This window comes from Sorex fumeus, unplaced genomic scaffold, assembly GCF_029834395.1.
Source record: "Sorex fumeus unplaced genomic scaffold, SorFum_2.1 ptg000038l, whole genome shotgun sequence".
NCBI lineage: Eukaryota > Metazoa > Chordata > Mammalia > Eulipotyphla > Soricidae > Sorex > Sorex fumeus.
The window spans coordinates 9,959,543-9,975,076 of record NW_026606095.1 but is presented as its reverse complement, the minus strand read 5'-3'; the positions used below and the strand labels follow the sequence as shown (position 1 = coordinate 9,975,076).

Below are 15,534 nucleotides of genomic sequence, written 5' to 3'. Positions count from 1 at the left end.
TTTGGCATGTCAAATACGCCATGGGGAGCTTGTCAGTCTCTGCCAGTGCAGGCAGAATACTCTCAGTAGCTTTCAGGGCTCTCCAAGAGGCATATATTTATATATTTATCTTTATGATTTGTTGCCTACTGTTTGAACCCCATAAGATATTGTCTAGTAACTGTGGAAAATGAGTAAGAAGTGTCTTATAATGGTCCGGAAAGCAGCCTGGAGCGTGGCGGTGGTTGGGTAGCAGAGTTCAGTGCCGGAGCTGGGTCCCTTGAGGTAGGGAGGGCTCTCACCTGCCCCTCAGCCTGGCACGGAGTCCGGTGGCATGGTTCTGGGAGTCTCATTTTATACTCCTGTCTGGGAGGAGCATCCATGAGTTCTGGAAGGTGGCTGATGAAAAGATTATTTGGTGCTGGCAGGGTGTGGCTTATGGGTGTGATCTGTGAGTCACCTGAGACTGGGGGAAGCAGGCAGAGGATCTCTGTTCCAGTGTCCTGTTGAGTCCAGAGTCCAAGGTCACAAAGTTCTGCATTATCGGGTTCTGTGGGACTTGATTCCTGCTTGAGGCTTGGCCTGAGCATCTGGAAAGCGGCCTGGAGCATGGCGGTGGTTGGGTAGTGGAGGCCAGCTGCCGGTGCTGGGTCCCTCGGGGGTGGGAAGGGCTCTCACCTGCCCCACAGCCTGTTAAAAAGTCCCAATAATAAAAAATAATTTCTTAATTTTTATTAAAAAAATGGATGGGATTAAGAACTGAAGTTGCTTGTGTTTTTTTGTGAACAAGATGTTTCTAAAATACAGAATAGTATTGGGTCAAGGGAAAGTAGAAAAATTAAGGCACTTGTGTTATATGTGGCCATTCCTGGTTTGAACCCCAGCAATTTCCAGGAATGACTCCTGAACTCAGACCCCAGAGTAGCCCCTGGGTGTGGACCTAAAGCCAAAATAAAAGTAATGAAATTTGTAGTTTATAATATTTTATGTTTACATTACTTATTTACATAAGACCAAATATAGACATTTGTTTTTATTATGTGTAACAGAAACAAAATGTGTTTTTGCCTTATATTTCTATCTACATTTTCCTCTTGGGCAGGAGCGATAGCACAGCAGGTAGGGTGTTTGCCTTGCACACAGCAGACCCAGGTTCGATTCCTTCATCGCTCTCTGAGAGCCTGGCAAGCTATCGAGTGTATCCCGCCCACATGGCAGAGCCTGGCAAGCTCCCCATGGCATACTAGATATGCCAAAAACAGTAACAACAAGTCTCACAATGGAGACGTTACTAGTGTCCGCTCAAGAAAATTGATGAACAATGGGAGGAAAGTGCTATAGTACTACATTTTTCTCTTACTCTTTTCTGGGCTTCTCACTCCGTCTTTTCTTCCCTTCTTTCTGTGTTCTTCTCTTTCTCTCCTTATTCTTTCCACCTCTTCCTTCTCTTGCGGGTTTTAAAATTTCTCCTCCATGAAGGCATACATAATATTTTGAAAGGCAAATCATACATCTAGGGCAATTTGAATTTAGTCTATTTCCCTATTACAGATATAGACCCTCAAGTATTTAGGTCAAGAATCATTGGTGGTGGGGGCGGTGCGGTGCACAGTTATCCGTGTTCAGGACTTAACTTACTCCTAGCTTTGTGCTCAGGGATCAAACCTGGTGGTGCTTGATGATGACAGGAATGGAACACATGTCAGGAATGAGCAAAGCAAGTAGAGCTTTCTTAGTTGTACCGTGGCTCCATCCCACAAAAATAATTTTTAGGCAGGGCTCTTTCTTGAGCCATCTAAACCAGCGTATAATAACAAAGTGGCTATTCTCAGAGTGATTATCATAGTCTCCAAGCTAAGAGCTTCACACCAGACTGATTTTGCTTTCTTAAGCCCAGGTTTTTGTTTGTTTTTTAAATTAGATAGGGGAAGAAGGAAGAAGGAGTACAAAAGACCTATTATTTGATCAACTTTTTCAGTAACCGATTTTCCTCCTACCACACTATTTATTCATTTATTCATTTCCATTTATTTCATTTCCAGTCCTTTGTTTCCTAGGGAATAGGGGTGGGGATTGGCCACATCTAGTGGTGCTCAGATATTATTCCTGGTTCTGTGCTTATCTTTGGTTTCTTTTTTCCCCCTCCATCCTCTCAATTTGGGTATCTCTCTCACATCCCCTCCCTTCCTCTGCACTTCTCACACTGATGCCATTTGACAAGAGAGTTCGGCGACCTGCTTCTTAGGCAGAACCATTCAGGACACATATATCAATTTAAAAAGAAAGTGCTTGCCATGGTATAGAGTGATATCCTTTTCGTAACATTTCAGTTCATTTATTTGTAAGGGGGCAGTGTTGACACATACAAAAACATATCTTGAAAATAAAGGTAGAAGAGAACAAATACATGTGAATAATACCTTATTGCTAATATAGCTTGAGACTGTTGTATGAAATGCTCATTCATACCTAACTTGGATCACATTGTTGCTTTGCTGGGGTGGGAGAGGTCGAGGGAGCACATCTTAGAAGTACTCAGGGCCTACTCCTGTCTCTGCACTCTGGGGTTACTCCGGATCCCAGCAGTGCTCAGGGAAGCATACCATATGGGGATCCAGGGATCAAACCTGGGTTGGCCATATGCAACACAAATATCCTACCCTCTGCATTATTGCTCCCAACCCCCTACACTTTGTTTTAAATTCATCCCTTTCCATTAAATACCAAGACTCCCTAAAGGTAGTGACATTTTTCTTCTGTAATATGTAAACTTTCTCTCTACAGCACATATACTCATGTGAATGTGCAGTGTAGCTTATAGAAGAGATGAATTTTCAGTTTTGAAAATAGTAATATGCTATTACAACTTTCCTATAAAAACTGTGAGTCAGAGCACTTTATTCTTCTGTCTTGTTGGCCCCTCTGAGCCATAAGAATCCTAAACCACTTTCAGTATTTCAGCACTATAGATCAAAAAGATGGGCTGGAGCAATACCCACTCTCCTGAATGATTCACTGGATCTGAATTCCACTGCATCTGAAATGTGACATTTTGCTGTTGTTTCCTTTTACTGGTTTTAATTACTGGCTCCATTTGCATGAAGCGAGGATCTGGGTTGCCTAGGAGTTCATCTGTTCCTATTGCATATTCCTCTTACTAAAATAAGCAAACGTCAATGCCGTTTTGCTCACTGATGCCAATGGTTTGATGGAACCTCCCGTTCATCTTTCATTAGCTTCCTCTTATTCTCCAGAAGAGAGGTTGTTATTATTTTTTAAAATTATTATTATTTTTGTTTGGGTCTCACTATGTGGTGCTCAGGAGGTCTGGTGCCTCCTGACTGATTTTCTGCCAGCTGTGCTGTCGACTCAATGCAAGGCCCAGAGGATGCCCCACTGCTCTGAGCCTGGAGTGATGGGGATATTAGAACCATTCTGCTCGTGCTGGGCCTGGCAGTACCAGTTGATGCTCATAAAACCAGGTGGTTCTGGGAATCAAATTCTCTGGACTGTCTTCTAACCAAAAGAGGATATTTTTTAAAGTACATAATCAAAAGGCTTTGGGAAACAGCCATCTGATGGGGTGTAAGCTACTAAGGATTACTGAGAGAATGGACAGCCACAAGCCATACCAAATATTGTCTGAGAAGGGAAAGACAGTCTTGTTCCTATGTAAATGTCCTGAGCTGTGGTTTTTGAACCTGTTTCCATCTTTAAGGGGTCTCTTAGCCTGGTTCTTCAGCATTGCTTTGAGAGTGCCGACCTTACTTCTCAAGATAAACAATCTCCTACTTAGATCAAAATTGTTCTGAGGCTATTCAAGTCCTTTTGCTTTGTTTTATTTGGGGGTCACAGTAGGCTAGGCTCTAGAATTACTACTGATTCTCCACTCAGGAATTACTCCTGCTGGTGCCTCTAAAGCTGTATGGGGATAGAACACTGGCTAACCTCTTGCAGAGTAAGAGCCCTACCTGCTGTACTATCTCTCTAGCTCCTCAAGTCTTATATTTTGTCAGTGTGGCTGTTTAATTCTTTGTGCTGCTGATGCCTTTGCTAAGGGTTTGAATCAATAACAAATCAATGGTTATCACAATGACTATAAAAAATTTCTCTGTGACCTCGGTAGCTTGCCGGGCTCTCCGAGAGGGGCGGAGGAATCGAACTCGGGTTGGCCATGTTGGCTGCGTGCAAGGCAAATGCCCTACTGCTGTGCTATCACTCTAGTCCGACAAAAGTATTGAATAAAGAAATTAAAGGGAGTATGAACAAGTTCAGATCTCTTAGCTGTTGGAAAGTCAGCTCAAAAGACAAGGAATAGTCTATTTTATGTACTTTCCTTTCACATTACTTAGAAACCAAAGTTCTCTTCCTTCTTTATAAAAGTCTTTCCCTATGGATTTTAGATTTCACCTAATGGCCATTGATAACTTTCCTTCTTGTAACAGAGAAGATGATCTATTTCTACTTTTTATTCTGGTTCTTAGAGGCTATTCATTTGTTTCTCATCTCCTTGTCATGGAACATTTCATCCTCAAGATTGTTATTTAATGCATGATCCTTTTAAACATATGCTTATATTTATTGTAATAAACTTTACTTCATTGTGTCTAGTTAGTCGATTAGCAAAAATCGGTAAAATATTTTGTGTGACTGTTTAAAACTTGTTTTAAACTTGTGTTGACTATACATATTGAAGAATTAGCTGTATGTCAACCTCTGCTCTTGTACTCATCTGTTTCTTTATTTTACACATTGGTAAGACCCAGACTCCAGGATAGTATTAGATCATTAAAGTGCCTTCCTTGGCATTTCCTTGAAGAAGCTTCATGGCAACATTCATTGCAAATAAAAGGCCATGATCTATTGATGAACATAGAATACCTTCTTAGAATTGACTGCCTTCACTGCTGTGAACACTTAGTGGTAACATAAAGAGCTTTGTCCTGTGGAAATCCAGTTACAGTCAGCACAGAAGTCATATGTCCACTTGGAACAAAAGAACATTTCTTTTCACACAGCAAAGCTGATGTCGAGTGATAACATTTTTGCATATTCTAAAAGGTTTTAAATTGAGTTTTTTTTTATAGGCAAAAGTGCTCTTACAATAACCTTTTTTGTAAATAGAATGTAAAATCCTATTAGGTGTTGCCTTTTCCATATGTCTGTCATGTTCTGAAAAATAATCTTTGACTGTGTGTGAACAGAAACAAATTTGAAGGTTGTTTCCTCTGTTTATAGAAGCATTTTAAAATCCTTTTTAAAAACTTATACCCATGTACCTCAAATATAAATTTGGTAAAATTTATATTTAATAAACAAGTTAGTATAGTTAAAATTTTTTAGTCTCACTTTTACCATGGTGACTTACGGACATCTGTTTCTGATAAATAGACCTCTGATGAATAGAAAATAGTTAACAAGGGGAAAACCTGAAATTAAGTTTTTTTTTCTTATGCTACTGTACTTTAGACAATTTCTAAACTTTGTATAAAGATTATCCACAGCTAAAAATCAAATACAATCTGAATAAGAGGCAAAGTACAAACAGAAGAAATGATCATTGTCTTAAAAAGAACAATAAAATAAATAATTTGTATCCATGCTGTCAAGGTATATTATATATTAGAAAATTTAGATTGTATTCCTGTAATGCCTATAGAGTAGGAAATATTAGCCTTTATGCATTTCTGGAAAGTTCTTGACACTAGATAATTTTTGAATAAAATATTCTGAATTTTATGTTGTTAATTTGATAACAACTGAATTGAGAATTTAGATATAGCTTTACTAACAATTCAATTTGCCCTAGAGTGAAATGGCCAAGGAAACATCAAGTCAACCTACTGCAATACAGAATTAATTTTGGTTGAAGTTACTTTGAATTAAGCAGACAGGTTTATAACTGATATGTTTTGCAAATCCTCAAAGACAATAGACTAGATAAATCTTTGCTCAACACTGTATAAGATACTGAAACTATATCTTTAATAAACTGCCCATTTTGACAGCTTTATTGTACAATTTTTCTTAACTGCACAAAATTTTTATGGTAAGAATAGTCAGAGTGAAAACCAGCTGCAAATAATTGTACTATCAGTTATAGAATTTTTATATTTTTCTTCCTTTTACAGTGCAAATCCAAGTGGAGGAAAAAGAAGATGATACTGAGGAAAGTTCAAGTAAGTAGGGATGGAGTCACTTAGGACATGCTTTCTATGGACAGAGGTAAATTTAGGAGTTGTATCCTATTACCTGATGGAGTTGTACATATCTACATTTGTATATGTATATGTATGATATGTAAGTGCAGGAATAATGTGAATGGCTTTTGATAGTCTCAGAAAAGAACTACAGCCCAGCATATCTCTACTTTAGATTCTGTTCAATTAGTGGAATCTAAATTCCATTCAGTTGGGATTCTACACACTCTCACACACAGGCACATTCTACCTAATTTAAAAGTTACTTGCTTTAGGCACTGGAGATAAAATATATTGGGTAGGATGCTTGTCTTGAACATGGCCAACTAAGCTTTGATCCCCAGCCAGGAGTCGTCCTGAGCAGCCTGGAACAAGGCCGAAGAACAACAACCAAAAAAGTCACTCATTTTATAAGGCATTGTGTTTTGAGAAGAGTAACAACAGTAACTTAAAAATAAGGATAAAAGTGGTTGCAGGAGAGAGCTCTTTTTGAGATGCTCATGAGATAATTAACTGCTGCATTTAGGTGAAGAGGAAGATAAACTACCTCGAAGAGAGAGTTTGAGACCAAAGAGGAAACGGACCAGGGATGTTATCAATGAAGATGATCCAATACCTGAACCAGAGGATGAAGAAACAAGAAAAGCTAGAGAAAAAGAGAGAAGAAGGAGGTTGAGGAGAGGAGCGTAAGTTAACTTTGATAAACTGAAATTATCACTCATTCAAAAATACCTGATGCTTAACGACTTTTTCTCAATAAGCATCTTCGACCTTTAGATTGACATTCACTTTTTGTTTTGGTTTGTTTTGGGGCAACACCTGACTGTGCTCAGGGATTACTCCTGGCTTTGCACACAGGAGTTACTCCTGAAGGTGCTCAGGCACCATGTGGGATGCCAGGGATTGAACCTAGGTTGGCAGAGTGTAAAACAAGATCCCTGTGCAATTTCTCCAGCCAGATAATTAGTTTTCAAAACATTTAACCTGATGCCACCATTTTATTCCACTTAATTAAAGGTATTTTGACATTAAAGTATATTTAAATGAATTAAGAGTGAACTATGAGAAATATCTATATGAAAGATTACATTATCAAATGTTTTAAAGTTATCCCATTAACTGTATGTATTGTTATTAGATAGAAATACTTTAAACCTAATCGTTTTCTTTTACAGAACAGGGAAAGATAAGCTAAAGCTAATTCCAATTCCAATCTATGTCTAATTATTTAAGAACTGTTATTGGCTGAACCCAAAAGGAGAGAGAGAGAGAGAGAGAGAGAGAGAGAGAGAGCAAAAGGGAATACCCTGCCATATAGGCAAGGCAGAGTGGTGTGGAGAGGACGGGGTGGGGTGGTGGGAGGGATGTTGGGACCATTGGTGATGGAAAATGGGGAGTGGTGGAGGGATGGACACTTGATCATTGTATGATTGAAACGCAGAACGAAAGTTTATACAGTCTGTAACTGTACCTCATTGTGATTCACTAATAAAAAATTTTAAAAAAAGGAACTGTTATTGGCTTTGCATGCAGGGGGTCAGGTTCAGTCTCTAACACTACATGGTACCCTGAGCACTGCCACAAGAAGCCGCCAATAACAAAATTAGAAATAATCCCTGAGCCTCATTGTTTGTGAACCAAAGTCAAAAACTAAAACAACAAAGGAATGGTTCTTAGAATTTTTTTCTGTATGGCTTTCTGCAGTGGTAGGTGGACATCTAGAGGCCATCTCTACCATGCATCTTTCTTTGGTTCTTGGGTTCAGCAATGCCAGGGTCCAAGCAGGGCCACTGTCATAATGCTCCAGCAGCTGTGCAATGCAGAGGATTGGAATTATGTCCTTGAACTGCCAGGCACATGTTCCACCTTTGAATTATCTTTCTGCTTAAAGGATTGTTCATTAAAAAAATAAGAAGAAAGACCAAATTGGGTCTGGGGTCATCGGGAGATGGTTGGACTCTTTCTTACACGTGCGGTTCAATCCTAGGCATCACATATGGTCTCCTAAGTATTGCCAGGAGTGATCCCGGAGCACAGAGCTAGGAGTATCCCCTGAGAATTTCCAAATATGGCCCAAATAATAACAATAATTAATAATAATAATAATAAGACTAACATAAAACAGAGCAATATGTAACATTCAACACCAAATATGTTCACTATATATATCTAGACACAGAAATAAGCACCTGCTCACTGATAGAGAAGACTGGGATGTTAGTTTCCTTATTCACGTAACCCTGCATTTCTCAGTGTCACTAGAACATTTAACTGAATGTTGACTATGCGTAGCACAGCACTGTAGCACTGTCCTCCCGCTGTTCATCTATTTGCTCGAGTGGGCACCAGTAACGTCTCCATTGTGAGACTTGTTGTTACTGTTTTTGGCATATCGAATATGCCATGGGGAACTTTCCAGGCTCTGCCATGCGGGTGAGATAGTCTCAGTAGCTTGCCAGGCTCTTCGAGAGGGACAGAGGACTCAAACCTGGGTCAGCTGCATGTAAGGTAAACGCCCTACCAGCTGTGCTATCAATTCAGCCTGACTATGGGTAGAATAGTATCTTATTGCAGTTTAGGAAAATTCTAAGAAAATAGCTGTCTGGTCTTGACTTGCTGGAAATTCGAAAACGGTGAACAGACAGAAAAAAGTTTGCATGTAAAACACGTGAAATAATAAAAATCTTACACCCTTGGTAAGGACTGATGAGAGCAGGATCTGTGTCATTTCAGGTGGTAGGGTGATATCATCATCTCAAATGAAGGGTCCTCCGAAGCACTCCTGGCACTGCAAATAAGATGCCTCCGCAGATGACACACAGCAGTATTAGATAATTACCTATTATTTTCCTTCTTCTAAAGAATTATAATTAAATACAATCCTATGAATATTTCCCATCAGAGAGCCCTGACATGAATACTTGATGATTTCTCTTTATAAAAGAGAAACAATAATATAAAACCCAAACCACTTCTTTATCTTTTGTTTAAGAGGTTTTTTTTTTTTTAAAGAGTTCTCTTCACTTTTCTCCCGTGCTTTTCCACAAACCTCTGTATTCTCCAAATTTCCATACATTGTCCTTAAGTTTTAACTTTGGTATTTGAATCTTCATTTTCAATTATCTGTTATTTTCAAAAACAAAATGCAGCAATGTTTAGATTCTCTATATTGTGATAACTATTGGTTTATTAAGTGATCATACTTCTTATTAGCAAAACGTATCTTTCCTCACAACGGCATTTCATTGAGAAACATTCACTAACAGATGTAATATGATGTAGGTTTTGTTTCAGACTTTGATTTCCTTTCTATAGTGAGGAAACCATAGTGAGGAAGAGAGTAATTTCTACTCAGTTCTCTTGCTCTATTTAAGCCCTCAACTGCTCAATCTCTAGAAAGAGGACCATAAGCATGTCATGAATACCTAGTAATGAGGTAACGGTCACGATCCTCCCGTTGTTCATCGATTTGCTCGAGTGGGCCCAGTAACATCTTCATCGTGAGACTTGTTACTGTGTTTGGCATATTGAATACGTCATGGGTAGCTTGCCAGGCTTTGCCGTGTGGGCGAGATACTCTCAGTAGCTTGCCAGGCTCTCCGAGAGGGGCAGAGGAATCAAACCTGGCTCGGCCAGGCCGGCTGCACACAAGACAAACGCCCTACTGCTGTGCTATAGTATTGCATGCTACCAATCTTGGTTGAATCTCTGGCACTGCACAGGGTCTTTTGAGCACTGTCAGGAATGATGCCTGAGCATGGAACAGGAAATCATTCCAAAGCACAACAGGATATGGCTGAGCCTCCCCTAAAAAAAGAGAGTAAATGAAAAAAAGCAGGAGCTCTGCTTGGTCCTTGTCGCAGGAGAGAATCTGGGTCCCAGGACAGCAGTAGTGACTGTCATTAGTTGATCCCCCTCTTATCCTGAGTCAGAGAACTTCATAGACACTCTGACTACTTTCTTTCTCATCCTATGGTTTGAAAAACTTGGTTAAAATACACTTTTGCACCATATGCTTTTCAAATTATATTATTGATACTACAAACTGTGGGCTGGAGCGGTAGCACAGCGGTAAGACATTTGCCTTGTTTACAGTCAGCCCGGCCAAGCTGGGTTCGATTCCTCCACCCCTCTCGGAGAGCCCGGCAAGCTACCGAGAGTATCTCGCCCTCACGGCAAAGCCTGGCAAGCTACCCGTGAATATGCCAAACACAGCAACAACAAGTCTCAAAATGGAGACATTACTGGGCCGGCTTGAGCAAATCAATGAACAACGGGAGGACAGTGCTACAGTGCTACAAATTGTGTGATAGAATCATACATTTTTTTGGTATAATCAGTAGTCTGATTATTATGTTGAAATACTGCTTTTTTTTAAGAGATCAAGCTTTAAAAAACAATGTATTCGCAAATATATTTGAGAAACAGTAGACAAATTAGGGAAATTAATTTAGGTTAATTAATTCATGGTCTTTTATTTATGTATTCAAGTAAAACACTAAAGTTCTTCTAGCACTGACAAAACACTGGAAACCTACTAAAACCTTGACTCTTTTTTTTTTTTTGGACTGAATACGTGTGTTTGCTGATGTATTGGGCAACCACGACATGGACCAGACTATTGACAGATAAAACCTTGACTCTTAATGCTAATTATCTTTGGGAACCATTGAAAAACAAGGACCAAGCAGAGCTCCTGCTTTTTTTCATTTACTCTCTTTCTTTAGGGGAGACTCAGCCATATCCTGTTGTGCTTTGGAATGATTTCCTGTTCTATGCTCAGGCATCATTCCTGACAGTTCTCAAAAGACCCTGTGCAGTGCCAGAGATTCAACCAAGATTGGTAGCATGCAATACCATAGCACAGCAGTAGGGCGTTTGTCTTGTGTGCAGCCGGCCTGGCCGAGCCAGGTTCTATTCCTCTGTACTTCTCGGAGAGCCTGGCAAGCTACTGAGAGTATCTCGCCCACACGGCAAAGCCTGGCAAGCTACCCGTGACGTATTCAATATGCCAAACACAGTAATAAGTCTCACGATGAAGATGTTACTGGGCCCACTATACCCAGACCCCACTCTCTGCTTGCAACAGTCACAGATACTTTGCAAGGAGCTTTTTTTGTTTTGTTTTGTTTTTTTCTCTGATTTTTGATTTGTTTGTTTGTTTGGGGACCACATCTGGCTTGCTCAGAATTTATTGCTGCCTCTGTGCTCTGGTATCACTCCTGGAGGGTTTCAGGGATGCAGTGGATGGAAACAGAGTGGGCGGCATGCAAGGGAAGCATCCCACACACTGCACTATCTCTCTGGAGCAGCAGTGCAAAGTTTTAATATTTACATCTGACGACTGCAAGTTCTTTTGGAAGAGTGGGAAAGTGATGATACTCTGACAAGCAAGATTCACCAGAAGTTTTGGGTAGGTGGTGCGGATGGGGAGACAGGGGTCGATGGAGCAGCCCTGCTTAGAAGTATCCATCCTCTTGGAAGGGAAGTGAAACCTGGGAAAGGCCAAATCCTTTTTTTTTAGTATCTGGTATTGTCAGCCTAATAGTTAGCCAGCCGATGAAGCAGCAGTGTGCCCTACTGAATTCTAGAATCCTAATATTCAGTAAGAAAAGGTGAGTTTGAAGTCAAGCAATAATAACTTACTAAAATTTAATAAAACAAATTTGTTACTAAATAAACTTTGATATTAATCAGATTATTACCAAATTGTTATATAAATGTATGGACAAAGAAACCACTATAATATTTCTTGATATTAAGTAATGTTCTCATGTTTCAATTTTTTTTAAATTTTTATTAGTGAGACACCATGACGTACAGTTGTAGACTTACAAATTTTTGTGCTTGGGTTTCAATTATACAATGATCCAGTACCCATCCCTCCACCAGCGCCCATCCTCCACCACCACGGGTCCCAGCATCCCTCCCACTGCCCACCCTCACCCCTCCCACCCTGCCTCTGTGGCAGGGCATTCCCTTTTGTTCTCTCTCTCCTTTTGGGTGCTGTGGTTTGCAAAAGAGGTATTGGGTGACAGTCATGTTCAGTCTATAGTCTACTTTCAGCATGCTTCTCCTATCCTGGGAGGATACTCCCAACACCTTTATTTGGTGTTCCCTTCTCTATCTGAGCTCCCTTTTCCCCTAGCATGTGTGGTTGGCCTCCAAGCCATGCATTCATCTGGGGAACATAAAGTAACAAAATAGGAGACTAACACCCAAGAGTGGCCGAGATTAGTACCAGGAATTTTATGTTTCAATGTTTTTTGGGGGGGTTGAACATAATTTTTCTATAATACTTGCAATACAGAGGACATACATCTTATTTGCTCAGTAAAAATCTAAATTCTTTTCAACTTCTCTTCAAAGGATTGCTGGACTCTCTCCCATCAAATATACTTCAAATTGAATGATATCAATTTGGTTTTGCTTTAATTAACAGATTAAGTTACCTTTGAGAAATAGATTTTTAAAAAGAAAGTCTCCCTGATTCAATTTTTACTCAGACAGGGCTAAATTGAACTGTTAAGAGCACTTCAAAGACATCTTCACCTTTAATTTACTAGCCTGATTGAAAATAAAGTTCAAAAATGAAATGCAGAAATGGGTGAAAAAAGCATTAAAGGGAAGGAAAAGAATTAAATGTATCTTGAAAAATCAGTAACCTTTCTACAGGTTTTTCAGCCCTGAGAATTTGAGGGCATGGACATAAAAGAACAGTCTAGTTTCAGAAGATCAGAATGTAAACGGTACTGCATAAAGTTAGAATCATTCCAGAAACTGTGCCTCAGAAATCAGGATATTGGAGTCTAATAATAATATAATTAGCATCTACTATGTAAAGCTATACATCCAAGTCATATATATATATATATATATATGAAAGTTGAAAGTTCTTTAAGTTTGAATAACATTCCTCTTTCAGTCAAGCAAAATCTCACTTTATTTTTTCCCCCTTTAAAGGGAAGAAGAAGAAGAAATTGATGAAGAGGAACTGGAAAGATTGAAAGCAGAGTTAGATGAGAATAGACAAATGATTGCCACTGTCAAGTGCAAGCCTTGGAAAATGGAGAAGAAAATTGAAGTTCTCAAGTATGATGCCTCTTTTTATACTTAGAAATACTTTCCCTGATACTGATCTCCTAAATTCTCTGAGTAATATTGCAGTAGTACAGAAAATACTACATATAAAATATATTCATATATACTTATATTTATTATTCATAGTGATATGGTTTATATACATATATATTTATTTCCATATATGCTTTTATATATATCACATGCATTTGCATATTGTTACATGCCTTATATTATTACATATAATATATGTATATTTGCTCGAGCGGGCCCAGTAACGTCTCCATTGGAGACTTTGTTGTTACTGTGTCTGGCATATCGAATACGTCACGGGGAGCTTGCCAGGCTCTGCCGTGCGGGCGAGATACTCTCGGTAGCTTGCCGGGCTCTCCGAGAGGGGCGGAGGAATCGAACTCGGGTCGGCCATGTTGGCTGCTTGTAAGGCGAACGCCCTACCCGCTGTGCTATCGCTTATTTGTATCATATCACTGGAGACCCTGGGATAATTATTATAGATCAAAACAGTTCTGGACAAATTTTTCAGACATCCTAAACTTCTATTCACCTTTAATCTTGTTCTTGGTACTGAGAGTTTCTTTTTATTATTATTATTCATTTTTATTAGTGAAACACCATGAAGTACAGTTGTAGACTTACAAATTTTTGTGCTTGTGTTTCAGTTATACAATGATCAAGTACCCATGCCTCCACCAGTGCCCATTTTCCACCACCACGGGTCCCAGCATCCCTCCCACCCCCCCATTCCCCCATCCCACCCTGGCATTCCCTTTTGTTCTCTCACTGAGAGTTTCTTCAGTAAATTTTTTGCTCTATCCCTGAAGGAGTTTATAGACTTTTACATATTAAGGTTTTATAGATTGTATATTCTTTTTTCTCTGTAAATTCCAGTCTCAAATGATATTTTCATGTGACAGCACTCATTAAGCCCAGAAAAGGAGCTATGCCAACAGAACGGTAACAAATAGGATTCCAATTAAGGGTTATGCTAATAGCTATTCCCCGTCCACTCGCGCACCAGTGACCCAATTTCGGTCTTACGTTGAGAGAGGATGCAGCTACAAACACACACGGAGGCATGTCGATTTTGAACTCCAACATGAAAAGTCAAATGAGTATTCTTTTCTGAGGATGGAAGCAGACTTACCTTTGAGAGTCACACTAGATTTCCACGCCATGGTGGTTTGGGAAGGTGAAGCATGAAATGAAGGAATGTGTCTGTGTTATCAGTCATGTTTGCAGGTTACAGTTGTAGCATGAACTGCATTTTCCCTCAAACATGTGCTTCCGAATTGAGGTAAATTTCCAAATGCATCATTCTACAAGTCTGTTTAACTAGTGATGTCAAATATTATAGTATATACTATTCAAATTATAGCCTGGTATTACTGTTGCTGGTGATAAAATAATAGGAGTAGTAGCTATGCGGACAATTTTTTTCTAGTCTTGGTGTGGAAGAAGATTTATTAAGGAAGAGCTATATAAGGAAACATCTTAGGGAACTCAGTAAACTCTGGGATCTCATTTCACATATAATTTTTTAAAATGTATATCTACATTTATTCTGTGACATTTGAAACCATTTATTATGGTTTTGTTTTATTTTGAGGTATAAGAATTTCAAAAAAATTAGTTTTGATTTTTGAGTCACACCTAGAAGTGCTCAGGGCTTACTCCTGACTCTGCACTCAGGTATTACTCCTGGCTGTGCTCAAGGTACTATATAGAATGCCAGGGCATTGAGTTGGGCGTTGCAAGACAAGTGCCTTCCTGCTGTACTAACCCTCCAGCCTCCAGTACGATGATTTAAAAGCTCCAAACAATGGTCTTTGCACTTTATACTTTTGCAACATCACACAACTTGTTTGTAGCTGGTATGTTGCATGTTTATGTACAGACCAGTCAAGGGGCTATGCAAGGGGCCAGAGCAATAATACTGCAGGTAGAACACTTGCCTTGCTTGCAACTGGCCTGGGTTCTATCCCTGTCATCCTATATGGTCTCCAGAACTTGCCAGAAGTGATATCTGACTACAGAAGCAGGAGTAAGCCCTACAAAAATAAAACAGAAAGAAAACTAAGGCAACCATCATTTTTGGTTTCATAGACCAATTTGTGTGTGTGTGTGTGTGTGTAGACAGTTTCATTCTGGAACTGATGATTCTATATGAGAATTTAAAGAATATTCTTATTTGGAAAGATATAAGGCAGCTTTTCGCTGTTTCCAAAATCATATTTTAAAATAATGCTATCCCATG

General features: G+C 39.3%; 1 protein-coding gene across 1 annotated transcript in view; it reads left to right on the top strand.

Annotated features, from left to right (window-relative positions):
- TMC1 (transmembrane channel like 1) overlaps nt 1-15,534 on the top strand; it is a 158,507-nt gene that overhangs the window by 23,692 nt on the left and 119,281 nt on the right. Inside the window, exons 2-4 of the mRNA XM_056118790.1 lie at nt 6,111-6,158; nt 6,706-6,865; nt 13,143-13,271. Coding sequence (XP_055974765.1) covers nt 6,111-6,158; nt 6,706-6,865; nt 13,143-13,271 — 337 coding nt within the window. The remainder of the gene's footprint in view (nt 1-6,110; nt 6,159-6,705; nt 6,866-13,142; nt 13,272-15,534) is intronic.